General features: G+C 58.6%; 3 protein-coding genes and 1 long non-coding RNA gene across 12 annotated transcripts; 2 read left to right on the top strand and 2 right to left on the bottom strand.

Annotated features, from left to right (window-relative positions):
* Positions 1-14: 14 nt before the first annotated feature.
* ERCC6L (ERCC excision repair 6 like, spindle assembly checkpoint helicase) lies at positions 15-4234 on the top strand. The gene is made up of 2 exons (XM_072334217.1): positions 15-174; positions 398-4234. The coding sequence occupies exons 1-2, from the start codon at positions 137-139 to the stop codon at positions 4197-4199; spliced, it is 3840 nt and encodes a 1279-aa protein (XP_072190318.1). The 5' UTR covers positions 15-136; the 3' UTR covers positions 4200-4234.
* A 246-nt stretch (positions 4235-4480) lies between these two features.
* On the bottom strand, positions 4481-7072 carry PIN4 (peptidylprolyl cis/trans isomerase, NIMA-interacting 4). Its single transcript, XM_072334223.1, has 4 exons — positions 6937-7072; positions 6770-6828; positions 6573-6692; positions 4481-6494 (listed from the first exon to the last, which is right to left on the bottom strand). The coding sequence occupies exons 1-4, from the start codon at positions 6974-6976 to the stop codon at positions 6336-6338; spliced, it is 378 nt and encodes a 125-aa protein (XP_072190324.1). The 5' UTR covers positions 6977-7072; the 3' UTR covers positions 4481-6335.
* Positions 7073-8334: 1262 nt separating this feature from the next.
* NHSL2 (NHS like 2) lies at positions 8335-26653 on the bottom strand. Of its 9 annotated transcripts, none has more exons than XM_072334616.1 (8): positions 26384-26653; positions 14897-15049; positions 14180-14316; positions 13815-14019; positions 12913-12993; positions 9779-11890; positions 9548-9680; positions 8335-9082 (listed from the first exon to the last, which is right to left on the bottom strand). In XM_072334616.1, the coding sequence occupies exons 1-8, from the start codon at positions 26619-26621 to the stop codon at positions 8779-8781; spliced, it is 3363 nt and encodes a 1120-aa protein (XP_072190717.1). In that variant the 5' UTR covers positions 26622-26653; the 3' UTR covers positions 8335-8778. The 9 variants fall into 9 exon arrangements, with proteins under 9 accessions (XP_072190717.1, XP_072190716.1, XP_072190724.1 ...); XM_072334615.1 differs by having other exon boundaries at positions 12913-13044; XM_072334623.1 differs by lacking the exon at positions 26384-26653 and adding an exon at positions 22793-23018 and having other exon boundaries at positions 12913-13044.
* Positions 20824-21825, top strand: LOC140251182 (uncharacterized). The gene is made up of 3 exons (XR_011903376.1): positions 20824-20946; positions 21387-21541; positions 21693-21825. It is a non-coding gene; the product is annotated as an uncharacterized lncRNA (long non-coding RNA).
* Positions 26654-27320: the final 667 nt, after the last annotated feature.

Consider the following 27320-nt stretch of genomic DNA (forward strand, 5'->3'; position numbering starts at 1 on the left):
CGGGGCGCTTTCCGCCCGCGGCCCCGGCCCCTGACGCTGATTGGCTGAGCGCAGCTGCCGTCCGCAAGGCCGCGGCGCGGGGCAGGGCGGGAAGGGTCGGGTTTGAAACGCAGGGCGGCAGATACGGAACGGCGTCATGGCCGAGCTGAGCCCCGAGGAGGAGCGGTACCGGCGGTGAGAGGCCGGGATGGGGGCTGCGGGGTCTGGGGAACGAGGGTGATGGGGACTTAGGGCGTGAGTGGGGCAGGGGCTGAGGAACTGGAAATTATAGGGGTGTAGGGGCCTGTGGGGCCCAAGGGCTGATTGGAGGCCTGCGGGGGTTTGTGGGGGTCGTGAGGAGGAGGAGGAGAAGGAGGGTGGTCGGGACTCGGTCCCGGTGCTAACGGAGGTCCTGCAGGCTGGCGATCGACGCCAAGGAGGCTGCAGGCAGCGGGGACTTGGAGCAGGCCCTGCAGCTGTTCCGGCAGGCGGCCGCCATCCGTCCCAGTGAGAAGCTGCGGGGCCGCATTCAACGACTGGAGGCAGCGTTGGCAGAGCTGGCGGCCACGGCGGAGGAGGAAGAGGATGAAGGCAACTTTGTGGACGTGTGCGGCAGCGGCCTGCTGCTCTACAGGGAGATGCACGAGAAGCTCTTCCAGCACCAGCGGGAGGGAGTCGCCTTCCTGTACCGCCTGCACCGGGAGGGCCGACCTGGAGGGATCCTGGCTGACGATATGGGCCTGGGGAAGACCATCCAGATCATCGCCTTCCTCTCAGGCATGTTTGACAGCGAGCTCATCCGGCACGTCCTGCTCATCATGCCCACCACCCTGGTCAGCAGCTGGCTGGCTGAGTTTGCTCGCTGGACCCCTGGTTTGCGTGTCAAAGAGTTCCATGGCACGAGCAAGACAGAGCGCACCAGGAACCTGGAGAAGATCCAGAGGAAGAATGGTATTGTGGTCACAAGCTACCAGATGCTCATCAACAACTGGAAGCAACTTGCCAGCTGCCATGGGCAGGACTTTGTCTGGGACTACATCATCCTTGATGAAGCACACAAAATCAAGTGCCCATCTAACAAAACAACCAAGTGTGTATATGCAATTCCTGCGAAGCATCGCCTCCTCCTCACAGGCACACCGCTGCAGAACAACCTGCAGGAAATGTGGTCCTTGTTTGACTTTGCATGCCAGGGTTCTCTCTTAGGAACAGCCAAAACATTTAGAATGGAGTATGAGAATCCCATTACTAGGGCCAGGGAGAAAGATGCAACTGTAGGTGAGAAAGCACTGGGACTTAAGATATCTGAGAACCTAATGACAATTATAAAGCCATATTTCCTCAGACGGACTAAAGGTGATATAAAAAGAAATAATGCTGAGAAATCAGACACTCCTCTTCCTGAGGATCCACGTGAGCCGAGCGCTCCTGTCATGCCATCTCTTACTAGGAAAAATGACTTTGTTGTGTGGGTGTACTTGGCACCAGTGCAGGAAAAAATCTACAGGAACTTTCTCTGTCTAGATCACGTGAAAGAACTGCTGATGACAACCCGATCACCTTTGGCGGAGCTGACCGTCTTGAAGAAGCTGTGTGACCACCCCAGGCTTCTGTCTGCAAGAGCGTGTACCCAGCTGGACTTAGATGGACAGGAATACTTGGAGCAGGATCACGAGAGTGAAGCAGCTGTACTTTCAGGTGCCAACAAAATAGACCATCTGTCTGATGAGACCCTGATCCAGGAGTCTGGGAAAATGGTGTTTCTTTTAGGACTCTTAGAGAGGCTCCGGGAGGAGGGGCACCGAACGCTGGTGTTCTCACAGTCGAGAAAGATGCTGGATATCATTGAGCGGGTTTTGTCTAGCAGGCAATTTAAGATCATGCGTGTTGATGGGACGGTGACCCACCTCACCGAACGGGAGAAGCGCATTAATGCCTTTCAGAGTAACAAGGACTACTCTGTCTTTCTGCTGACGACACAGGTTGGTGGCGTTGGTATAACCTTAACAGCAGCCAACCGAGTGGTGATCTTTGATCCCAGCTGGAATCCAGCTACAGATGCTCAGGCTGTAGATAGAGCTTACAGGATTGGGCAGAAAGAGAATGTGGTGATTTACAGGCTGATTACCTGTGGGACAGTGGAAGAAAAAATATATAGGCGGCAAGTATTTAAAGATTCATTAATAAGACAGACTACTGGTGACAAAAAGAACCCGTTCAGGTATTTCTCCAAACAGGAACTAAGGGAGCTTTTCACATTAGAAGATACACGAACATCCACAACTCAGATCCAGCTGCAGTCTTTGCATGCCACCCAGAGACAGACTGATGTGCAGCTGGATGAGCACATTGCTTATTTGCACTCTCTGGAAATGTTTGGCATATCTGATCACGATTTAATATTTACAAGGGAAGTGACCCACGAGGAACAGGCTGAGAGTGAGGAAGCCCATCAGTACATCCAACAGAGGGTACAGAAGGCCCACGAGCTGGTTCAGTTAGAGTCTCAGCTCAGAGATGTGAGGATGGAAGGGATTCGAAATGCTGCTGAGGAGACGTGTTCGAGACCAGCAGAACTGGCTTCACAGACAAAGAAGAGGTCTCCGGGGTTGAACAGTATAAATAACTTTGTTTCACCACCAACAGCTGATAAACGTGAAAATGACAAAGTTATTGATCTTACAGAGGACATGGAGGCCCAGGTTCTCGATGTCAGCTCTAAGATGACAAATCTGACTATTGAGTTAGGTGAAGAGAAACTGGCACAAGAGACATCTGGTATGGATATAGAGCTGCTTACTAGCAGCAAGAAAGCACAACAGCCCAATATACAAGATTCTGAACAAAATCTGGACTTGGACACTATACCATTATCACCTGGACTTGGTCCACTTGATAAAGAGACTCAACTGAAACAATGTTCTCTTCATCACATAAATTCACATGGCTTGACTGAGGCTGGGAATGGCCTGTCTGGGCCTTCTCAGCATTCCTCTAATGAATCTGTTATGGCTGATGATTCCAAAAGGTTACAAGATACAGAAATGGCAGATCAGGTACTTGATTCATTTGCTGTCTCAGAGACAGAGAAGAATGATGTTTCTGAGCTAGCTTTGTCTGCCCTGCCACCAAATTTATCAGATGTTTTACCAAAAGTCCATGCTGAGGTCCAGGAGTCTCACGTGCAGGAAATCAGCTCGGAGGATATATCTGTGCCTTTTCTCCAGGATCAAATTGACTTCAATCTGGTCCTGGAAGAGTCTGAAGGTGGATTGCAGGATGCCTCAAATGGGGAAAGACCAACGGAACACCCAGAAGATGAAGACTTCCAACTAAAAGCAGAAAGCCTGCATAAATCATCAGCAAAAACTTGCTTAAGTGAGAACGGTAACTCTGGGAACACCTACAACACAGTTGAAGAAGATTCAATGAACTCTTTGCAAGGGAGTGAAGCATCAGGGGAAGGCAGCGCTATCCTTGCTTCAGGTAGAAAGAAGCACCTGAGAAGAATTGTTTCGGACAGTGAGGATGAGGACCATTCTGTTATAAATCTGGAGGAAGAGCAGTTTGATGAAAGGTCCTCTCCTCTGAACAGCCCTCTGCATCAAGTTATAGAAGGAATTAGTGCATCTACTCCTAAGAATGACAGAAGTATAGCAAAAGCCATCTTTTCTCCCAAATTAACTAACAGCAGTAACAGGTCTACAGCTTCCAGGAGATCTCTCATCAACAAAGTGGTGGATGAAGTTGAGGATATTAGTGAAATCATGGGAACCACAGGTGAAGAAGAAAACAGCGATGAGGAGCAAGAAGGCTTTGCAGAAGAGGAAGCAGAAGAGTGTAGTGGGGAGTCTGTCGAGCCTGACGAAGAACCTGCTGGAGAAACACTAAATTCAACTGGAGAGTCCTTCCATACAGAGGGTCTGCAGTCTGAAGGAGATGAGACAGAGTCCTCTCAGGAGGAATCCACTGGTGATGCTGAGCTTCAGTCAGATGAACAGGTGGACTACTGCACCCAGGAAAGCGTCTCTACTGGTCAGAGTTCTTCTCCTCGCTCAGGTACTTACAATACTTTGGTGGACAGAGGGAAGACTCTGAAGGACAATGGAAAACTACAAGAGGCACTGAACTGTTTCCTGCAAGCACTTGACATAAAAAGTGGAGATCCTGAAATCATGCTTATGACTCTAAACTTGTACAGACAGATAGCCCAGAAATGAAATGTAAACCTTTGAACAGTCTAATGAAACGTGTACCTTTGTTAAGTAGTTTAACTTTTTTTCACAAAGTATTTGTTTAAACTACAGTGATGATTTTCTTTAACTTAAGACTGATGGCTGCAATATATATTTCTTCCATGTTATGAAACTTTCAGTCATGCTTTGTGAGCAAATCCAGCAACTCCTCCTGCTGTCACATTTCTAGGTGCTGGGAAAGGGATTTCACTGTGGGCTCAGTTTGTTAAGAAGTTCATGTTCCTGTTCACGTAATTAAAATACCTATCTTTGTACTCAAACACAGCTCTGGATTTGTGTTTCTGGCCTTCAGTTTCTCTTCTGGCAGGAGAGAATCTCACAAAGCTGAAGGTGTGGTTCCACAGCAGCTTGCTGCAGTCTGAATTCCAACTGCTGCAGTCCCTCCCCTTCTCAATGTAAATAAAGTCCATTTGCCTACCTGAACCATGCCCTGCTATTTATGCACACCAAGTGCTTGGCACAAAGCTGAGAACAGAACTGCCATAACCTGGATTTAAGCTGGTCTGAGAATGAACATCCTGGGGCAGAGGGAGATGGCATGCTGGCCTCTACTGCTTGGAGGATTTATAGCAGCAAACATCTGCCTGGCATCAGGACTAGTACCGAAATAGTACCACAGAAAACCACTTTACAAGGTACCATAGGCACGACGAATCTGAGTTCCTAATTGAAATTTAAAGTCACAAGAACCTCACTCCAGCTTTCAGCAATGTCTTGTTCATCTGACTTCCCCCTCTGCCACCACGGCGAGTTAAATTTGGCCTAGGCATGAGAATTTGAGTTCCCTGTACTAGATGACATGCCAAATACAAACAGCGGTCCTGTTGGTACAGGAGATGTACCAATGTGCTTTTGCTAATAGGTGTAAAACAAAGCCCTGGTAGCCTGGAAACAAGCAGTTTATTAATAAAGCATCACTTAAATGGGTCCGCATCTGCTCATGCTGTAAAAAGGCCTGTCTGCCTTATATAACAAAATATTAACGAGCTAGAGCTTTGCAAATGCTGGTTGGCATGTACAAGCCTTCTGTTCTCTCAACAAAATGAAACAAATGTTCCCAAAAGCAGGGTGGGAGAAAGACCTGACCTGATTTCAGTCTCACCTCTTAATTATGCCTGATGGTGGGAAGACCTTTTGTTCTATTTGATGCTTTGTCCTCATCCCTAAGCCTTCAGACATACTGGCATGCTCACCTGCAGCAAAGACAGCACCAGTTTAAGTTGTCTTTCAGCAGATAGAAGATGAGAGCAGTGGGATATTTATTACTGAGATGCCAGAGGCAGGGACATACAGGGTCATCTCATTCACATCAGTCACACTGTCAGTTATCCCATTTTACCAGAAGGACAAGATGCACCTTACTAAGCTTTAGGCACATACTTCATGCCTAGCAGTAGGCAAACTGAGGGAGCAACAGGCATTTAGTGGCCTTCCTCTAGCTTTTTTTTTTTCCCCTCTCATTCAAGCCTAAGTTACACAATTTCTCCCCTAAGCTTCGAGCAGATAAGGTACAGATGACTTTGTACTCAGGGGGGTACTTTTACACCTTCCCCCTTCCTGCTACTGCTTTGTGCCTCCAGCCTTGGTAAAGACTGCTGACTGAAAGAACAAGGAGCCTGCCCAAAGAAGTGACCCCAAGCCCTAGCAGTAGCATTAGATTGGCCTCTAACAATGGGAAGCTCTTCCATGTTAAGTCTGAGCTCTGGAGCTGAACCTGTAGCGTCTGAACTGCCTGCATCCTTTCTGGTGAGGATAAAAGCAAATGCTCTAGGCAATCCCTTACCCTTTCCAGGTTGGCTATATTTGCAGCCTGAGTTTTCACAGCTGTACATCATCTCTCTAGCAGGAAAACCAAGGGGGTGGCCTACAAGCTGATGCAGATTTCAACAACTACACGCAACTTTTACTTTACCTTTTTCAGGGAATGCTTTACCTCTCAGTGCAGAGCCCTGTTCTCTGCTGGCTGTGATCTGCATGTCCTGCAGGAATGGCTGGCTGTCTCCAAGCACCCTGCTGGTTATGACCAATATGCTTCTAAGTCCACGTGTCTGGGAAATGCTCAGAATTCAAGCAGTTTTGAGTTCAATGGTCATTCATATTTTATTTTCTGCCTTCCACCATAATAATATGGTACCCAAACTTGGTTTTGACAGGGGGGTCCGTATACACCGGCTTGTCCATGCTGCTCACTGGCAGGGCAAACGCTGCTTCCTGGAAAGGTCCCACCATGGAGCCTCTGGTCATCCAGCCCAAGTCTCCCTGCAGGATGGAACCACCAGGGTTAAGCTGCAGACCTCTCATCGCCGCAGGGCAGTGCTCAGCAAGGAGCAGCCTTACCCCCTGCCTGGCCTTGTCCTCGCTGTACTGCGAGGCCACCTCGCTGAAGCGCACCCCGGCCTTCAGCTTCTCCATGGCTTCCATAGCTTTGCCGTGCTTCTCGCACAAGATGTGCCGGACCTAGGGGGCAGGAGGGAGCCGTGACGGGCTGCGAGGGCTGCCGGCACCGGGGGCAAGGAGGGGGAACCGGTACCCACCTTCACGGCACTACCACCGCCTTTTGGGCCCTGGGCCTTGCCCTCGCCGCTCTCACCGCCTGCGAACAACGCCATGAAATCGGGCCAGGCCTCTGAGCGCCGATACCGGCACCCGAGCTAGTCTGAAGGCCTTCCTCCCCCGGCCCCGCTCACCCGGCCCCGCTCACCCTTCCCAGCCTTGCTGCCTCCTTTCCCCTTCGGAGCCATCGCCGCAGGACCGCCGCGCTCAACCCCGACCAGCACGCCTTGCGCCGCGGCCCGCCCCTGGGCCTTGGGCCCGCCTCTTGCCTCCTGCCCTAGGCCTGCCCCCCAACCCTTAGGCCTGCCCCCCAGCCCCTAGGCCTGCCCCCCAACCCTTAGGCCTGCCCCCCAGCCCCTAGGCCTGCTCCGGGTGCCTGGGCCTGTAGGTGGTGCTCTGGTGCCTGCGGCCCACTCCTCGATTCCCGCTCCCCGGGTGCCGCAGGGTTCGGGTGAAGCACGGAGATATGTTAGAGTTGTTGTTTTTTTTTTCCCTCTTTTCTTTTTTTAATTCCTTCTTTTCCTGAGTTTCTGAGCCCAGATCTAATTTAACGCTGTAATCTGCCGTCCCGTGAGAGGGAAGGGAGCAAGTGCGAGTAACAGGAGGGGTTAAAAACAAACAACCGAGGACAGCAGAGCCTCTCTGAGCTCAGCTCCAGCACAGCGCACGTCCGCGGAGGCGGTGCTCCCTGCGAGGGCGCTGGGCGCCCAGACCACCCCTGTCCCCCAGGGCTGTGCCCTCACTGCTGCTCAGCCCTGGCCCCATTGCTTTGCCCTGCTGCAGGGAGGCTGGGGTACACGGGAGCTCACAGAAATATGAGAAGAAATTAAACAGAAACTTTCCTAATTCTGTTTCTCTGCTAGTTGCTGTCTGGCCTTTTATCGCCTGGAGGAAGAAGAGAGATGGTGTTTCTGCTCAGCTCCCACCCCCTGGCTGTCCCTGCCCCACCACTCCTCACTGTGGCTCCTGCTGCAGTCCCAGCACACGGTCTGTGGGGTCCTGCTTGTGCCAGGGGGATGGTGGAAGAACCAGCAGCACAGGGACAACAGTGGGGTGCAGCCCCAGGCATAGAAACTGGGAAAGTGCAGGAGTCCTGTGGGTGAGGGTCAGAGCACAGCCCTCCACCCCAACAGCTGACTGGGTCTGGCCAGCAGCTGTAGGAACTCCAGCAGTGGGAGCTGTAGATGTCTCCAGGAGGCATGAGACCACCCTGCTTCTGCAGGGCGCTTCAGTTGGATGGCAGAGGTGGGGAGTCTGTGTTTGCACTGAGGGCTGAAGAGCTCTCTGGAATGCAGCATTGTCAGGGGCTTTCGAGGGGCCTGAGGTCACTGCACAGGCTGCAGACAGCAGGCGCCTGCTCCCCGTGCAGCAGGGAGGATGCTTTGGATGATGAGCAGGAATGGTCTGTGGCTCTTCCAAAGCAACCTCCGGTCCAACTGGCCCCCAAAGTAAATCTCCACGTTTCCAGCTGAACTCAAAATCTGGGACTTTTGCCTGGGAGACTGATGGCATGACGTCAAATGAAAATAAAACAGCGTCACCACTGTGCATTAGAAAAAGCCGTTTAAAGTACCACATGCCGAGTGACCAAACAGTTTCAAGCTAGCTTCGCTGCAGGTGCTGGAAGGTGTCTGGAGATGCAGTCCTGCTGTGTTCCCAAACAGCAGGAGCTGCTGTCCCAGCGGCACAGGAGGTCCCAGGTCCCAGTCTCCCCACTATAGTGCCACATGTCTGCCTCTCCCCTCCTGCCAGCAGCTCACCAGGGACATGGGGGCCTCAGGTCCCAACACTGCTTCTCTGCCGGCAGCTCTCCCACTGGAGAGGAACCAAAGAGGGTTTGCCAAGGAAGAAATGAAAGCACGAAAGAAGCCCCAGCGGGGCAGCCGGGACATCCCTTCTGTAGTGACCTGAGTGCCTAACGCTACTGTCCGCAGCACGGCTCACTCTGCACCATCCTGAGCCCTTTGTGGCCAGAAGCCTCTGTGCAAAGTTAGGGCTGGCTGTTTGCACCATCTAGCTCAGGGGCAAACTCCATCATGACCCTCCGAGCCAGTGGGTTTGTGGTCTTGAGCAGTTCAGCTGCAGACGGCCGGGTACCGCTGCTGGTTTTACTGCTCTTCTTTTGGAGCAGAGCCTTAAAATCTTCATTCCTGCTGGAGGACTTCCCGGTGCTCACTGTTGCTGCAGGGGACTCGCCGGTCGGTGAGCCTGATGTCTTCACAGGAGAGTGGGAATTAGGCCGGCTGCTAAAGCTGTCACTAGGTTCCTTCCGCCCCAGAACCTTCCTCTTGGACCTAAACACCAAAGAGATGTGTGGTGGGAGCAGTCCCAGGCAGGAGCCGCCACTGCTTTGGATGGGATGATTTCCTACAGTGATGGGAAGGGCAGTGCCTATAGGGCAAAGAGCAGTGCATAAGGAGGGAGGGGCATGGCACCCACCCAGCTCTGCTGGGGCAGGATGGAGGTGCTCAAAGCCAGGCTGGACAGGGCTTGGAGCAACCTGACCCAGTGGGAGGTGTCCCTGCACATAGCAGGGTGTTGGAGTGGAGGATCTTTAAAACCCCTTCCAACTGAGCCATGCTGTGATTCTGAGTTTAGCAGACATGTGGGCCATCCACAACTCTGGGCAATGTGTTCCAGTGCCTCATCACCCTCATTGTAAAAACTTCCTTCCTTACACCCTCACAAGTGCATGAGACAGCAACAACCCGTCCAAGGGCGGGCTTGAGAAGCCGTGCCCACCACAGAGCTCTTTCTACCTGTGAATGACGGTGAAGAGATCCTCTGTGGTGCGGGATGCCATGAAGACATCGTCGTCTTCCTCAGCGATGGAGTCGGCCGTCTTGTCGCTGGCGAAGCTCTTCTCCTCTGTGCCAGCCTCAGATGAGCTGCCTGCTTGTGAGGAGGAGAAGACAGCCATGAAATGCGTGGGATGATGAGAGGGACCCCCCAGCCCCCTTCTCCGCATGGAGCAGCATGCACACACTCACCTTGCTCCGAGGGAGTCTCGCCAGCTTGTGCTGTGCTTGGGACCTCAGTGGGCGTTGGGCTGTCAGCGTCAGGTTGGCAGCAGCTGGGCTCTGCATCCAGCGTGATGATGGGGCTGGGGGTGGGCGCTGGGTCCCCCACACCCCCCACCTGCTGCACTGGGGCTGGGGTGAGCGGCAGGTAGAGCACGCTGGGCTTCTTGGGCACTGGTGGCGGCACCTTGGCCTTCCTGCGCTCTGCCTCTGGCTGTGGCTTGTCCTCCAGGCTGCCCTGCGAAAGCCGCCGGGGCTGCCCCGGGCCCCTCCATGGATCCCCTTTTCGCAGCACCAAGCTGTCCTTGATGGTGATGCTCGGTGGGGATGTGGGGGGCAGGGGGCCCTCCTCTCGCAGGGCTACGGGCTTGGGCAGGATGCATGGGGGCCGCTTGGCCAGTGGTGGCTTCTCTGCTACTGGCGGCTTCACTTTCCTCTCCGTCCCCGGGCAGGGGACACGTGGAAGTTCCTCAGCACGCTCTGGGCCATCAGTGTTGTCCTCCATCTCGGAGCGGCTAATGGAGCGCAGACGGACAGAGCGCAGGTCGGACTGGGTGACCACAGGCATGATGGGCTGGATGGGACTGGTCTTCTGGACCAGCTTGGTGCCAAACGTGGAGTCGGAGTGGTGCCGGCTGACCTTCGTCTTCCCCTTCAGGGAGATCTTCAGCCCCGAGAGGTCAAGATGAGCTGGTGGTGTGAGTGGCAGCTCAAAGGACAGCCTGGACTTGGGGCTCCGCTCCATGGGGGATGTGGGGGGCAGTGAGGATTTCCTCTCAGGAACCAGTGGCCTCACCCGCACCTGGTGTGGTGAGTGCCCGAGGATGGCTGAGGTGGGGACGGTGGGTGTGGGGGTTTCTGACTGGCTGGAATACCCACTGGATGGGGACATCAGCCCTGTGGGCCTGCCAGGGGAGGAGGTTTTGAGGTCAGCCTCTGCTGAGAGCTGGGAAGGCGTTGTGGCCCTGGAGATAGAGGGAGACATGAGGGACTCTGAGCTGCCCCGTGCCTTCACACACTCAATGGCCGTAGTCCCTGTGGCCGTGCTGGAGCCAGAGAGGGACCGGTAGGGCTCACCACTCTTCCAGTCTGCCAGGTACCACTGGTGGGGGGCAGCTGGGCTGTCGGGCTCTCTGCCTTGGGGGTCTGCATGCACCACCCGGTGCCCAGCGGGGTCCAGCGGGATGCACAGGCTCTTGGGTCTCTGATCATGAGGCAGCCCCAGGGCAGCTGGGCTGTCCTGCCCTTCCTTGATCAGTGATACACTGCGGGTGGGCGGTGAGGGCTTCTTCTTGGCCTTCTTGAGGGAGATGCTCTTGGAGCGCTGCCGCCGCTGCCTGTCCGGCTCTGGCCCCAGCGAGATGTTATCAGTGCTGGTGCTGCCCTCGGAGCCGGCACTGGGGTAGCCCAGGGCACAGTTGGTGCTTCCCCGCCGGGCTTCAGCATAAGCAATGTCCACGGAGCAGAGGGACCCTGAGTCAGTGGGCACCGACAGCGAGCGCTCGCGGAAGCGGCACCCTCCCCGCTCCACCCCCAGGCGCGATGGTTCTGGTGCCGGCTCCGACTCTTTGTTTGTGGGTGAAAAGTTCACCCTGGCTTCTTGGCCATCACATCTCCGGATGCTCCCAGAGCCAGGAGGAGATTCAGACGTTGTGGCGGAGAAGGAGCCGGGCCCAGCGCTCCCTGTGTGCTCCTCCTGGGCGATGAAGAAGGAGGCGGCCCGCTCGGTGCCGGTGGGTGAGCCCATGGCGGAGCTGCCCGGTGAGACCTCCTGGCCGGCAGCAGGGCTGGGGGTGGCAGTGTATCCAAAGGAGTTGGCGCCCCAGGGTGGGGGAAAAGAGGAGCCTTGCGGTCCGTTGCAGGTGCTGGGGGCAGCCACGTTGTCCATGGGGGATGGTGGTGGGCAGCAGCGTGCCTGTAGCGTGCCCCCAAGGTCACTGAAGGTTTTCCTCAGTGGGGCAGAGAGAGGCTGGTGGGGGCTGGTCTGCTGGCAGGGCTTCCTCCCACCCGTGGTCTCGAAGCTGCAGGACAGGGACTCAGCGATGGGTGGGTGTGTGGTGTGCGTGGGGCCGTTGGTGCTGCCTGTAGGGACAAATGTGGGGTGAGCGTGGGCTGGCATTGCCCTGGGCATTGCAGCCACCATCCTTCCCTATTGGGTGTAGGATGCTTCCCACCCCATGGCCCAGCTCTGGGTTGCATTTCTTGCCTGCATGTGCAGCGAGCCCCAGCTGGCTGCAAGAGAAGGGCTGAACCCAGATGTTCTCCTCTACTGAGTGGGCAACAGCCAGCTGGGTACAGTCCCAGCCTGGTTAGCACCTGTGCTGGGATATGAGATGTGCCATCAAGTGTGTGGACAGTTTAACCAGGGTGGGAGTCTCCATGCAAGAGGCAGTACCCCCATAGGGACTGAAGTGCTGCCCCAGTGCTGTTCTGTGGTGGGCATCATCCCCTGGGCCAGGAGGGACGAGATGGCTCGCAGCCCCTCCTCATCTCTGAGCAGCCCAGTGGGAAGGGTCCCAGTGGTCCCACACACAGCCAGACAGGAACTCAAGGCTGTGACCAGCTGAACACTGAGTAACTCCACAGGAGGAGTCTCACTGGGGTCCTGTCCGCAGTGGCTGGCCACTGTCACAGGGAAAAGCCTTCCTCCTACCCAGTGAGAACTTCCCTTGGTGCTGTGGTTTATCTACCTTCGGTCCCTCTATGTACTTAAGAAGAACCTTTCCTGGGGTCAGCACCATGATGCCCCAGATCTGGGATGAATGCTGCACTGATGGGTTCAAGCACTGCTTCATGGCCATGCCAGGGATGCTCTAAGCACCCTCATCACAGTGGCATGGGGTCAGCCTGTGAGGGAGGGCACAGGGCCAGGTTGGATTCTCAGCATCCTTCGCTCCTTTTAAGCATCTTGGACCCTGACTTGGGGTGTGGGAGTGTCCCCCAACACACGCCAGCTCCAGTGCCAGGCCAGTATCACCAGCACACCCAGGACCCCAGGAGGGCACGGGGTCTGCCTGGTGGCCTTCACATCCCCACGGCTGGGGTGTCCCAGCCCCCTGAGGTGGCTGTGCAGGTGCAAAGGGCTGCGCGGTTCTTGCTGTCACCTTGGTCTCGCAGGGACATGTTAGGGAATCCAATAATGGTCCGTCTACGCCGCAGGGTGGACTTGGGGTTCATCGCGGTCTCTGTGTTAAACAGGGAGTGACGAGCACTCGCGTGCCTAGCAAAGTGCTGCCCTGTAGCCAAAACAAACACGCCGTACCGTATTGCTGCTGCCAGTGGGACACGGCCACCTGTGGCACCACGGCTGTCCCCGGGCTTGTTGCAGTGAGGGTGGGTGGCGGGGGTGGAGGACGTGGTGAGCCATGTACTGTGAGATGTGGGTGGTGCTGGCTGCAGGAACACGGAGCTGCTGCTGCTGCGATGGAGGCGGGATGCATGAAATGATGAGAGGTGGTGGCCTTAAGCTGTGCCAGGGGAGGGTCAGGTTGAGTATTAGTACAAAATTCTTCTCTGAAAGAGTGATAATGCACTGGCACAGGATGCACAGGGAGGTGTGTGGGGAGGGGGGGGTGTCATCGCTCTTAGAGGCATTTGAGAGCTGTGGGGATGCGGCACTGAGGGACACGATCAGAGGCTGTATGTGTCCATGGGGAGCCTGGGAGCTGCAGCCCTGTGAGAACAGACGGATGGATGGATGGACAGACGGAGCGTGGTGAGAGCCAAGGTGACAACAGGACCGGCTGGCAGGGCAGCGCGGCACAAACAAGAGAGCGGCTGGTGGCACGGATCGGACACACGGAGCTGCAGATGGCAGGAGAGATGGCAGGGAATGACGCACACGAGCATGCCGCTGCTGTCCCCTGCTGTCCCCACGTGGCCGGCGGGGACGCGGGCTCTCAGCCTGCCCTCCCACCACCCAGCATCCCGTTGGGAGCATCCTTCCCAGGTGCCAGCTCAGCTCTATCTCCTCTCCCCCAGCCACCAAGCGTGGGTGCTGCCTTACCCGAGACATTGATGGGGACCACGCTGGTTTGCACAGAGCAGGACTGGTGCCGCTGCTTCTCCTCCACGGTGGGCAGTGGGAAAGCCCTGGGCCAGGCTGTCTGCTTGTCGGGGGTGGTGGGGAGGCTCAGGGAGGTGTCGGGTGGTCTCACGCCCAGCGTGCTGGCACTGCTGCTCTCCTCCTCATCGGTTCGCCGGCTTGGGGGCTGTAAGGGAAAAGCATGAATCACTAATGTGGGACAGGAAGGGCCACCCCCCATCTTGCTGTGCAATGCAGTGCAGATATATCATTCCCAGCTGATGTCCTGCCACCCCACAGAGCGCTCAGGCACAAAGGTGCATCCCCACCGCAGCCCTGGGACTCACCATAAGCACAAACTCGAGGCGCTTGGAGGGCAGGGGCCGGGGTGAGGGCTCCGTGGGGGTGCTGGGAGATGGGTGGCCGGCGGCACGGAAGGTCTGCCCAGTCACTCTGCTCTCAGCATACTGCTCCTCATACTCCTCTGCAAGGGAAGCAGATGGTAGAACCCTGCTCCAGACACTGATGTCTGTCCCTGGGCTGTGTCTGGCTGTCCTGCTCGAGATGCAGGAAGGGGAGTGCAGAGCCCTGCAGCAGGGCCAGGGCTGGGAACACTGCAGCTCCCAGGGGGCTGTGAGCCTGGCTGGGGATGGCCAGCGCTCCCCATCTCCCGTCCTGTGATTGTTGAGCTAATTAGCACTGGTCGTTACAGCCTATTGCGGAAACCAGCTCTACTCGGGCTGCCGTAATGAGATTACGAGCTGGGGGAAGGCCAGGCTGCTGATCTAATCGATGCCTGTAAAGCATCTGATCTGAGGCCGCGTGACGTCGCGATGGAGAAATTGGGAGGAAACAAGATCAGCAGCCACACTGATTCCATTAGCCGGCCCCACGCTCCTCGTGGGCAGCCCCAGGCACAGCTCTGTTGAGTGCGGGGATTTGGGGGCAGAGCAGAGGATAGGCTGCTGGAGGCTGGGACCTCACAGCTCTGCAAGGTGCACAGAGCAGCTCAGAGATGCCCTCAGTGCAGCAGACCTGGAGCTGTACCCAGCAATGCCCAGTACCTTGCAATAAGCTCTGCAGGTTGAGCTGAGCCTCCTGATGCAGCTGCTCCATGCCGGGCGGGCGGCCAGCAGCCAGGAAGACGTTCACTGGCTGCTGCCATGATAGCTTGGTGGGGGCGGCTTTCTTGCTCTCCAAGTCCAAGTTAGATGTGGCTGCAAGCAGGAGGGAGTAGAATAAGAAGGAAGTGAGGGACTGCGCTTCCTGCGAGTGCTGCTGAGGGTTTGGGGCTGGTGCTGAGCCAGCACAGTGCACCCATCCCATCCATCCCTCCAGCAACATGGGGATGGGGATGTGGCTGTGTTGTGCAGGAGCAGAGCCTATCGCTGCTGCAGGCGCTGGACACGCTTCTGTGGGCGGCCAGAACCAGGCAGGGAGCAGAGAGAAATTGAGGAAGGAAGAAATCAACCCACCGCCCTGGGTGATTGCACAGCTGCTGTCGGGCGCAGGAAGGGCAGTGGTGAAGCAACCTCCTTGCTGCAGGAGAGCAGAAACCACAGCCTAAAGGGAGGGTGCAAGGGGACACGGTGCCGTTTGTCGCATTTCATCCACCAGCATCGCCTGAGAGTAACTCACGTTGGCAGGAAAGGGTGGAAAGGGGCTGCGGGCTGCAGGGTGGCCCCAGGGTGCAGGCAGTGCACACCCAGCCCTGCTTCCTGCGTGGCAAATGCTTCCTCTCATCCCCGCGCTGAGGGTGCTGTCCCCAGCGAGAGCCTCAGCACCCTCAACCCCACCCCGGCATGCAGAGCAAGCAGCTCTGCAGCTTTGCTGAAGGATGACTGCACCACGGCAGCCCCAGTACCCAGCGCCTCCCTGCCGCGTTCCCCCTTCTGCTTCATTCCAGCCCCCTGCAGCTACCAGGGCCACCAGCATCCCAGCCTGCATGCCCCCAGCATCACCCCAGCTCCTTCTCTACCCCCAGCCCCCTGCACAACGCCCAGCATCCGAAAGCAGCATGCCTGCTCCCTAGCCTAGTTACTTTTATAATTTGTGTTACCATAACGACGTGCCTTAACACAAGCCTTTCTTTTTTTTCTTTCTTTCTTTTTTTTTTTTCCCTTTTCTCCTTTCCTTTAAATAATTTGACTTGTTTCCATATCAACCGAGAGGTGTTGGGGTGTGCACGTGCAAATCACGCTGAGCTTTGCCCAGCTGCAGGACTCCATCCCAGAGGGGGCACACGGGGCAGCACTGTGCCCAGAGCAGCCATCGGTCAGGGATGGCATTTCTCTGTCCCAGGTGAGCACAGCTCCCTCTTTTCCAGCAAGAACATGGTTGTTCCTCCCAGAAGATGCCCAGACACAACAGGGGTGCTGCTGAGGGAGCAGCACAGAGAGCACACGCTGTGCACAGAGCAAGCTCAGGGTATCACCCCACTGGCAGACCGAACAGCACCTACACAAGGACTCGGGGACCCCCATACAGCACAGCCCTCCTCCCCACGCCCTCCTTCACCACATCCTGCCCCGAGCAGAGCACCTTACCTCCACTCTGACCCCCTCGGCACCCCTGGGGGCCCACCACGCCGGCTGGAGCCCAGCGGGCAAACGGCAGCACTGAAACCTGGAACCACCCTTGAGCAAAGCGGAAGCACAGCTGGGCAGTGTGTGTGTGTGTGGGGGGGCCCACAGCCAGCCCCAGGCTCTGACACCATGACACCCCACCTGCACGAGGAGCACCCCTTGGGCCACCCAGGTGCTGTGTGTGCACAGCTCAGGTTGCATGCAGCAGCAAATGTAATGTTGTGGTGCTTTGGTGGTGCTCCTCAGGAGTGGGTGCTCAGAGTTTTGGGCATCACGCCATGGCTCTGCTGTATGGCATGAGGAGCCAGCAGCACCATCCCTCTGGGATCCTGAGAGTGCTCAGCTCCATCATGCATCCCTGACACATGCCTCCCAGCTGGGGGAAGCCGAGGGAGGGTCACCCAACGGGGACACAATGTCTTCCAGGGTTCTATCCCACCTGTGGACAGCTCTGCCCCACACCTCAGGGCAAGGGCAGCATCTGTGTGCATGGCCACGCAGCAGCACCACGACGTTGGGGACAGTTTGCAGAGAGCGTGAGCAAGTGTTCAGGCTCAGGTTGATGAGGAGATGGTGGTGTGAGGTGTGGGGCTGTAGCCACAGGGAGTTTGCTCCCACCTTAGGACCAGCATCGAGCACGAACTGGGCTTTGCTCTCCCCCAGCACCACCCAATGTGGGGCACAACGCACACACCCGCCCTCAGCATCTCCAATCCAGCCCGCTCCACGCCAGCAGCCGCATTTACCTACTGCCCAGGCACCCCGAATCCACAGGGAGATGTTTGACAGAGCCATCGAGAGCCGCTTCGTTTCGGGGTGAAGCTATGGTGAGATGATGCCGCCAAACTTCCCCTTCTCAAGCACTCCCAATGCAAGCAGGGAGCTCCGGCACTGTGAAGGTACCCCAGAAGTGATGGAGCAGCAGCAGCAGAGGCAGCGTTAGCTGAGCGGCCATGGCAACAGGCACTGACACAGCAACGTCCAGCCCTGGTGCACCGGGCTGCAAATCATGAAGCTCAAAGCAATCCCAACAGTGACCCAAACTCCGCCGTGCTGCAGTGCCGGCAATGCTCCGCAATGCTTTGAGTGAGAGCCCCAACACGGCACGGTGCGTGGCACGATGACATTCCCTATGGGCCGGAGCCAGAGTGCACGCTGCTCCTCAACGAGTGGAGAGGAAGAGCAAATAGCGAGCTGTGGGAGCTGGCAGCCACCATGCAAAGTGCCTCCTGTCCCACCTCACCCCATGCTGGACTCGGAGCTGCCTGGCCAGCAGCCCCGCAGAGACACAGCAGCACTGCGCATCGTACAGCGTTCCCATAGAGCAGCGCCCCACTGAACACCCATGTGCCCCACACCAGGACAGAATGTGTGGGGTGGGGTGTGCCCAAGGGAAGGAACACCCCACAGATATTGTGCCACAGGGTGAGACCACAGGGGCTGCAGGCTGTTAGGTGGGTGCCCACACCGTGACCCCACACCTGCACCTCCTGCAAGGCTGTGATGCACAACAACAGCAGCAGCAGCCTGCTCCTGCAGATCTGGGCTCTCCTTATCCTCCCCGTTTCACACGCTGTCAGCTGATTTTGCACTGACAGCAGACAGCAGCGCTGCAGGAGCTGGTGGGGTGGGTGGGTTAGCAGCTGAGGGGGTCACCCAGCGTGCAGGGGAAGGCTGCATTGTGTGAGAGAGCACCAGCAGCAGCGCAGGAAACACCACCGTCCATCAGTAGGGTTCAGAGTGAACACTGTGCCAAGGCCCTGAGGTGCCATCAGGCAAAACAGACACAAACCCATTTCTCCAACTGGATCCCTCCTTTACCTCACGTAGGGCTGGAGCAGAGGGGTCCCCAATGGGGACGGGTGGGGGGTCCCTCCTCCACAGCTCCGTGTGGGGGGGGAAGCACACAGGGGTTCCGTGGGAACAGTCACCACAGCAACCAGCTGTCACTCGTGCAGCGACAGGCAGGCGCAGGGACACGGCAAGCAGGGACATGGGGTGGAAGCCGATGGGGTCTGTCTGCATGGAGGCCGTGGCCCCGCACTGGGAGCGGGCGCTCGCAGGAAAGCGCCGTTTCCCCCATGCCCTGCTGGATTTGCACTCCACGGGGCCGGGACAATGTGAGGAAGTGGCTGAGAGGGGAACGCGGCCAGGCCTCGGGACAAAGGGGCCCGAGAGCTGAAAGCAGCCACAGCGGAGCGGCGCGGAGCTCGGCATGGCTGCAGCTTCATTGCAGCGAGGACGGCCCAGCTGGGCATGGAGCAGAAAGCAGGGCACGCACTGCAGCCACGCTGGGGAAGGGAGGATGGGATCTGCACCGACGCCGTGTCCCAGAGCTCTGTGTCCCCATGCCTGAGCTGCCACCCGATCCCTGCAGCCCTGCGCCTTACCTGCGCGCTGCCACCGTGCGAGGAGCCACTCCGCCTTGGCCATGGCTGCTCAGCAAAGCGCACGGTGAGGAGCGAGCTGCTTCCACCTGCCCCGTCCGCGGCCCGGAGCAAAAGGAAACGGCCAGGAACTGGCTGCTTGAGTCAGCTCCCGCCGCCCACTGTACGGCCCCGGCCCCTCTTCCTTCCCATCGCGCCGCTTTCGGAATGCAGTCGGCTTTTCATGCCGGGCGCTGCAGGAGTCCCCTGAGCCACGAGGGATCACTTTCCACGCACCCCGGGGATCTGTGTGCCTCAGCCAGTTGTTCCCAGGGGAGCGAGCCCCGTGGGAGCCAGGATGGGAGCAGTGATGGGAACGTAGCCCTGGAGTGCTGGGGACAGGCAGCCTTGCACCTGGCACTGCTGCAGATCCCAGAGTTGTAGACCTCAGGGATGGGTCGCCCCAAAGGCAGCAGATGAGATCAGAGCACATTTTCCCCGGGCACTGGCTGCCCAGGCAGCATTTGCACATGGCCCTGATGGATGGGGCCAAGAAGAGCTGCTCTAGCATGCAGCCTGGGGGAGCTGGCAGCAGATTTCCCCTGGCCCTTATCTGGCATGTCAGAACACTTCCTTAGCATCCACCACTGACAGCTTAATGAAACACAGCGACCCAAAAGTCCCCACCCCACGGGCAATAGGGCGATGCCAACGTGTTGGCCAAGTGGGAGCTCCACTATGGCTTTGCCAACCCTGCCTTCCCCAATGACACTGCACCTCATAGCACAGCATCCTTCACCCCTTGAATCCCAGGCTCTCTTTGCCCCATTTCATTCCACTGCGACAGCCGTTGCAATGGCAGCTGCAAAATGGTACAGAGACAGGCTGTACTTCCACCCCCTCTGCCCGCTCATTATTAAGCTGTGACAGTCGCTGGGGCTGTGACAATCACTCCACATTTTCATATGGCTCCCAAGCAATTGAATGTGTTCTCCACTGCACCCTGCACTGCTCCTGAGCCTACAGGCAATGGATTCTGGACAGCCTCGGAGCACTGCCAGCCCTCCTGCCCTGTGTTTTCAGCATTCCCAGGTGCTGGGATGGGGTGCTGGGAAGGATAAGCCTCAGTGTCTGGAAGGGTTGTGGAACTGCCCAGGCCAGCCATGTGGGGACAGAGGGGTGACCAGGCAGGTCCTGCCTGTTAGACCCATCTATTTCAAGGGCAGCTATGCTCGGTTGCCCCCATGCTCCCCCCAGACACCCTGTGCAGATTTGCTGGGTGTTCTGCCTGCCTTGTGGTGTGAGACCCAACCAGACACCCAACACCCTCATTGGCGGTGGGAGAAGGGAGCTGTGGGTACTAGGGGCTCTGCAGGAATAGGCTCTCCACCTGGGTAGGACCCAGCTCTGGAGCCAGCAAGTGCAGGCCTCTGCCACACAGATGGTTCCTGTAATTTGGGGCTGGCTCCTTGCAACTTGGGGCTCACTCCTTGCAATGTGGGGCTCACCCCTTGCAATTTGGGGCTGACTCCTTGCAATTCGAGGCTCACTGCCTGCAATTTGGGGCTGAGTCCACGCAATTCAGGCTTTGCCCCTTGCAACCCAGACCTTGCTCCCCGTTCCCAGGCCACACACCGACACCTGCTCCGCACCCCGAGGCTCGGTGCCGGCAGGCACGCGGCCCCATCTCTCCCCGTCCCCTGTAGCCTCAGCTGGAGGTGACCTCACCCGCGTCCTCCAAGCGACCCACAGGGACCAGCCGCCCGCGGCAAAGCACGAGCCGCCCCCTCCCCGCCTCCGCCCCACCCCGCTCCGGAGGTCACCGCTCCCGGGGACCCCGTCCCATCCCCCGGTACCTGTTGCTGCGCGCATCCTGCCCCGCCGCTGGCTGCGCGGCGCCTTCCGCTGCGCGTTGCCCATCCTCCGGCGCGGCTCGGCCGGCCCCGATGCTCAGAGCCCCGCCGCCCCCGGGCCGCTCCCCGCCGGCTCCATACCTCCCCCGCCGCGCCGCGCCGCCGGGAGCGGGCAGCAGAAGGAGGAGGAGGAGGAGTCGAGCCGGGCCGAGCCGGGCCGGGCCGCACCGCACCGCGCCACACCGAGCGCCCGCCGCATCCGCACGGCCCGCCCGCCCCCTCGGGGCCCGCCCGCCGCGGGGCTGAATGGGTGGGGGCACGGGGGGTGGGGTCACCCCGGTGGCAAGGGGTTGGGCGGGGGAAGGGCCGGGGGTCTCCCTGCACCGCAGTCCGCACCACGGCGTGTAGGGTGGTCGTGGGTGGCAGCTCCCGAGGGCAGCCAGAGCACCCCAGGATGCGGTGGGAGCTGGGAGAGTGCGGGGGGGGGGGCTCTTGGGGTGGGTAAAGTCGGTGTGAGCCATGGAGATGGGGTCTGTGGTTCATAGCTGGTGGCGTCTGGGGGGTGCGGTGGGAGGAACGGGGAGCACTCCGTGTGCCAGGCTGGGTGTCACTGTCCACAGCTGGGTGCTGCTGTCCCAGATGATGCAATGGGACCTGGCTGGCACGTGTCCCTTTGCACCCAGCAGACAGTGGCACCCAGAAGCCCCAGGGTCACCCCGCTCCATCCCGGGCCATCCTTCTCCATCCCAGGTCATCGGTGCTGGAGCATCCCTCACCCAGCAAAGCTCAGCATCCACGGAGCGACAGAAAGGACCAGAAAGCGACGGGAGGTTGTTATGGCAACAGCCACAAATTGGATCAGTACTCTCTGTGAGGAGCAGCAGCACGAGTGCTGCAAGGAGCAGGTGGGTGTGACAGCTGCGGTGGTGCGGGGGCACAGCTGTGCCACCCCCGGACTGGGGCAGAGAGCCCCCGCCTTGCCCAGGCAAAACGAGGCTCTGCAATGGCTGCAGAAATGCCATCCCCGTGTGTATTTTCTCCTTCTGTGATGTGCAGCCCGGCCAGCAGAGCACTGCGATCTTGTAGCCCCCATCCCGTGCAGGGATCCCTGTGTGCTGCACCTCTGCTTCCAAAGCAGCCCCCAGCTGGAGGAGAAAGCTGCTCCTTTGAAGCGGCCATCCACACCAAGTGGCTCAGCTGATTATTTTCCGGCCAAGAAACAGCATTAAAAAAAAAAATAATAATAATAACGAGAGGCTGGGATGAGCTCATTGGAGAACAATGGCTCAGGGCCCGAGCCAAGGACGGGGGGAGAGGGACCAGGGCCCTGTACTGCCCCATGCAGCCCTGTGCAGCCCAAAGCAGTGTGGGTAGCTGTGGGCTGCTGGGGGTGCTGGGTGGGGGAGGGTCAGGAGCCCCGTGCCCGCGCCCCACTGCTCGCCCCACTGAAGGTGACCCCCGAGCGGCCCCTGGCACGGCTCTGCTCCCGGATCCCAAAACGCGAGCTGAGGCTGTCGTGCCACCTCGTGTCCCCTCTGGGTTCTGCATTCCTGGGATTCCTCCCGCGTAGCAGCGCCAGTTTCCTCGCTCCTCAACCCGGTTCCCCCTTGCCCTCCCCCCCGCCAAGTGCCAGGAGTGCAGGACCAGCTGTGAGCTCTCTGCTGCCCGTGCAGGAATATGCAGCCCACCCGGGGACAACGGGTAACCCAACGGCAGGCACCCCAAAAAATGAACCTACATCCTCTGCCACCAAAGCTGCTTCCAGCCTGCGAAAAGTGAGCACAACTGAATGCCACCCGGCCAGGTGCCACATACTGCCGTGTCCTCCCCACAACACTGAGACCATGGAGGAGGATGTGGTGGCAGTGACCCTGCTGGGGTGCAGGACATGGCACTGGCACACTGTCCACAGTGGCACACGCACAGCTGCCTGATCCCACCCGGAGCCCCCACCCTGCAGCCAGGAATGTAGCAGCGAGGTGAGGGTATGGGGGCACCTCCCCTCCCAATGGAATCTCCAGGCAGAGCTGCAAGGACGAGGAGGCGGAGGAGGAAGCACCCAGCGCTGGGGACGCACTGCGCTCCCTGTCCTCACCCTGCAGAGCTGCCAGACCCTCCCCAAAGTGGAACTGCAAGTCGAGGATAGAACTACATACCCGGCTCGGCCTCCTCCTCTTCCTCTCCCCACGGGGCTGGGGGCCAGGGGGGCTGAGCGCTGCCCTGTACCCCGTGTCCTCATGGCACCGCAGCTCCCAGGGGGGTGAGCTGGCTGACGGCAGCGGGGCGAACTCGGCCGTTAACTCGCTCCAGCTTCGCCGGGAGAAAGGCTGCGTGGAAATGCTTCTCCCACCCCAGCCCAGGCCCTTCTTAAAGACGCAGCTGCACTTCCCAGCTGCAGACGCATGCCACGGCGCAGCCATGGAGACGGCGCGAGGACGGAGTGTCCCATCGGCCCCCCACGGCCCTTCATCGGGACCCCCGAGCAGGGATGTGTGCGTGGGGAGAGGAGATGCCCCTGCTCACCCTGCAGCATGCTATGGGCAGAGCCTCCCCTCCTCGTTAGTTAACGAGGATCAGGCATCAAGGCGAAGGGCTTTCCTCCAGGCTGCAGCCCGTGGCTCCCATGGGGTCTCATGGTGACATTCCTTGCCCTTACCCTTTGGCCTCACTCTTTGGGGCTCATCTATGGGGTGACGGTGCTCTCCTCCCCAAGGAGCTGCAGCATGGATCCCTCCATGGGCAGGAGGCAATCCTGCTGCCCTGCTCTCAACTGCTGCCACTGCTTTGCCCTCTTGCAGGTGAGCAGACACCTGGGGCCACCGAGCAGCTCCCACCAGCACCAATCCTCTGTCACCTTCTGGCTGCTCCCAGCCAAGCAGATCTGGGGCACCCACATCCCACTGCAGGGCTCAGCAGAGCCATGGAAGAGGGTTTTCAAATATCCGAACACAAACTGCAAATGTAGTTTGCAAGTTGCAAATCCAAAAGCTCTGCGTTAGCTTCACCTCCCTCTCACCGTTCCGCTCACTGCAGCCAGCAGTCCCCACGTGCAGGTAAGGTGAGCACAGCACAACTGAGGTGCACTGCATGAGGGGCATGAGGGGATAAACCATTGGGGTGCAGGTGAGCCCGGTGTGCCTCTGGTGCTGCCAAGTGCACATCCAAACCGACATGGCACAGAGCTGGTCTGTGGGACCGTATTGAGGAAACCCAGTTCCTTTGCATCACCATGAGTGCTGTCCTGCAGCCAAACTTCAACTCCCCCCCCCCCACACCCCTCCACAGCCCCTCTGTGGCCTCGCAGCCCACGCACAGCTGATGGCCAGGACCACCCAGGGCACTGCTGGCTGCCAGTACGGGGCTGAGCACTGCAGGGTGGACACCTGGATGTGCCCGGTGGCACTGGGTGCCAGGGAGCACTGATGCTACCTGTGGGGTGCTGTGGTTCATTGCCTGGCAGCAGCCCTGGGTAAGCGCTGCAGAGGTCCCTGCAGCTGGAAAACAGTTTGCCAGAATGAGCTCTGTTTGTACATGAAAGTGAACGCATCCTTCAGACTGCTTAAGATGATGCAAACCTCTTTGGAGACACAGCTGAAACAGAGCCATGTTCCTGCGCAACGTCACCGAGGCCGCACTCAGAGCCAGCACGGGGCTGGAGGTTGCTGCGCGCCTGTAGGGAGCAGCACTGTTGCAGAAGTACCGGCAGAACCTCGGGAGAACCCTGGGGCTGGAGGATGAGTGGGCACCGGGACGGCACCGACTCCTTGCGCCTTCCTGCCTTCGGAACGAGCAGGCACAGCGCAGCGTTCCTTCCAGAGCACCATCCCCGCAGCTCTGTGGGCACAATGCCTTCATACCTCCCGGCGCCAGGCCCTGTTTTCTTCAGCACTGAGGTTTATTTTGGGAACAGCCGGGTCCCGAGGGGCTGAGCAGGGAGCACAGCTCATATCCCTCCTGCCACCACCCAGGGGACACGACCCCGCCATTGGGCAGCTGGGCTGCGCATCCCTCCGCTCTCACATGATGGCCAATGGATGAATAAGGGCTGAGGAATCCAACAGCCCCCAGCTTCCAGCAGTGGAAACAGCCCCGCTGTCTCCTCAGATGAAGTGATGTGGGAATGCCCGGGATGCTCCATCTTGGGGAAGGGTGACACTGGCACCTGGCTCTCTCTGTCTGCCCCATGCTGGGGTGCAGAAGGGCTGCAGGAAGGCTGCCCTGGGGCACGTGGTGCTGGTTAATTCCCTGCTCCATCCCCCATGGATGAGACGTTGGGTTTGTTCCACTCTGAGAGGAGAAATGCGATTTGGATCCTCTTCAAGAAATGGAAAAAGGGGGAAAAAAAAAAAACCCATCCCATCCTGACAGCTCCCCACCCAAGGACTCTGCACAAAGCAGCCCTGGGCTGTCCCAGCAGGGATGGGGCTGGCAGGGGTCGCACCCTCCAGACACATGCACCGATCTCCCCAGGGGCAGCAAATGGTGGAGCACTTGGAAAAACAAACATCATTTGAAGCAGCACTCAGAAGTGCACTCACCCCCCTGGGCTGCAGAATGGCAGTGGTGGATGGATGGGAGTGGGCAGTGCTGCCCTATGGGGTGGGGGGAACACAATGAGCGTGGGGTCTCTGCCATCCACTGACCAATCTCAAGGAGGAAAGGTGAGATTTGGGCCTGTGTGCACCTCCAGATAAGCTGTTGATGCTGATGCATGCCCACATGTTCACATCTCCAATGAGATATTAGAAGGGGACTGTCCTGACCACTGCCTGCATCCACGGTGCCAGCATCCATCCCAATGGCACAAAACCCCCGTGGCCACCGAGTGTCCCCAACCTGCCGGCCAGGTGGGGACCATCTGGTCACCATCACTGCCAGCTCCTCCTCCTGGGGACGGTGACATCGCTGGGCTCAGCCTGGGTGATCTCAGTGCCTCCTTCTCCCTATATTCCTTCCCAGCCAAGGCGGGGACTGCGGGAGCCTCTTCTTTCCCTGATGGTTTCTCATCCCAGCCGTGGCTCAGCGTGCAGCCATGCCATGAAGCTCCAGCACTCATTTCCCACGGCTCCACGCAGACGGGGCAGCACTTACAGACAGCACAGATTTCACTGGGGGCCTGAGAAATAAGCTGTGCTGCTGGGGAAAACGTGCTGCAACAACATCCCCCTTTCCCCTTACCTCCTCCCTTCCCCCCAGTCCAACCCTCCCAAAGCGTTTTAAAATAAACTTTTCTAAACAAATCCAAAATGAGCTTATTTTAAACTCCTCCAAAGCAGGCTGCCTGCTTCTGACCCGGTGATGAAACCGGTGCCAAAGAGAAGGGCTTGAAAATGGAAACGAAAGCGGTTCGGGCAAAAACAAACCCCTCCCGCTGCCAGGAGCGGGCAGCACGCTGCGGCCACGGGCTGTCACCTCGGCTGTGCCAAACCTGCGTGGAAGCTTCTGTAAGGGATGCAAGGATGGAGGCTAGGATCGGCTGAGCCCCACATCGCCTCTTTCCCGAGGAAGCTGCAATAGGACAGCCTCGGGAAGACGGGACGCAGCGCGAACCTCAGCTGTCAGCCTGGGAGCTGCCCGCTGCCGGGGGAAAATCACGGCCGGGTAGAGTGTGGCGCTGCCGCTGAGCTACCCCGACGTCACCCTGGTACAGCACTCTGTCCCCAAGCAGGTGCCGCCCCGGATGCGGAGGTGACACTGAGTCCACCCCAACGGGCACCGGAGCGCGGACAGCCCCGGGAGCTCCTTACCTGGCCGTCCCCGCAGCAGCTCCTGCAGGCGGGAGGCCCTGCGGTGCAGCCGCCCGGTGCGGCGCCCCAAAGCCTCGACGTGTCCCTCGATGTCCCCCAGCAAGGCGAGCGAATGGCCGCAGAGCTCGGCGAGCTGCCGGAGCAGGGTGAGAGCCGCCAGGCTGCAGACGTCTCGCAGCTCGGCCAGCGGCACGGCACGGCTCTGCCGGGCCACCACGCTTCGCTTGTAGAACGGCATGGCACGGCACGGCACGGCTTGGCCGGCCCCGCTTCCCCGGCCCCGCGGCTGCTCGGGCTCTGGGCCGGCCGATGGGAGGAGGAGGAGGAGGAGGAAGAGGAGGGAGGGGCGGCCGCGCTCGGGGATGCTCGAGGAGCCCCCGGTTGTTCCCTGCAAACCTTCCCGCGGGTCCCCTCTAACCAGCACACACCAAAGCAAATATTTGTGTTGGCCCAGGAGCAGAAATTCTCCTCTTTGAAGCCGTCCCCCTCCCGCCTCGGGGTGCTCCTCTTCGAGAGCTGAAGGCTCTGTGCGTCGGGAGCCGCGGGGCAGCGCCGCTGGGACGTGCTGTGATGGAAAGGCAGAGCCCCACGGACAGCGATGGGCACCGGGAGTGGGATTTCTTTGCAGCCCCCAAAGCTTTTGCTCCTTCACACGGCTCTCTGGACTTTAATGCTTCATTTATGGCCGGGTCCTGTGCACCTCTCCGCCCCCCCACCCCCACCCCGTGTGCAACCCCAGTGACAGCTTTGTTTGCCCTCTTCATGCCGGAATTTTTTATCTCCTCCTTCAGGAGAAAGCAAAGTGCATTGGCAGCATGTCCGTACGGCTGTGTCCTTGTGGGGTCACGGCTTTAAAGCACAGCTCAAGGGCAGCACGGACGGGATTTCTATGCATCCCAAAAGCTGAGGAGAGCCCAGCACCATTGCTGGGGGGAGG

Source organism: Excalfactoria chinensis, chromosome 4 (genome assembly GCF_039878825.1).
Source record: "Excalfactoria chinensis isolate bCotChi1 chromosome 4, bCotChi1.hap2, whole genome shotgun sequence".
NCBI lineage: Eukaryota > Metazoa > Chordata > Aves > Galliformes > Phasianidae > Excalfactoria > Excalfactoria chinensis.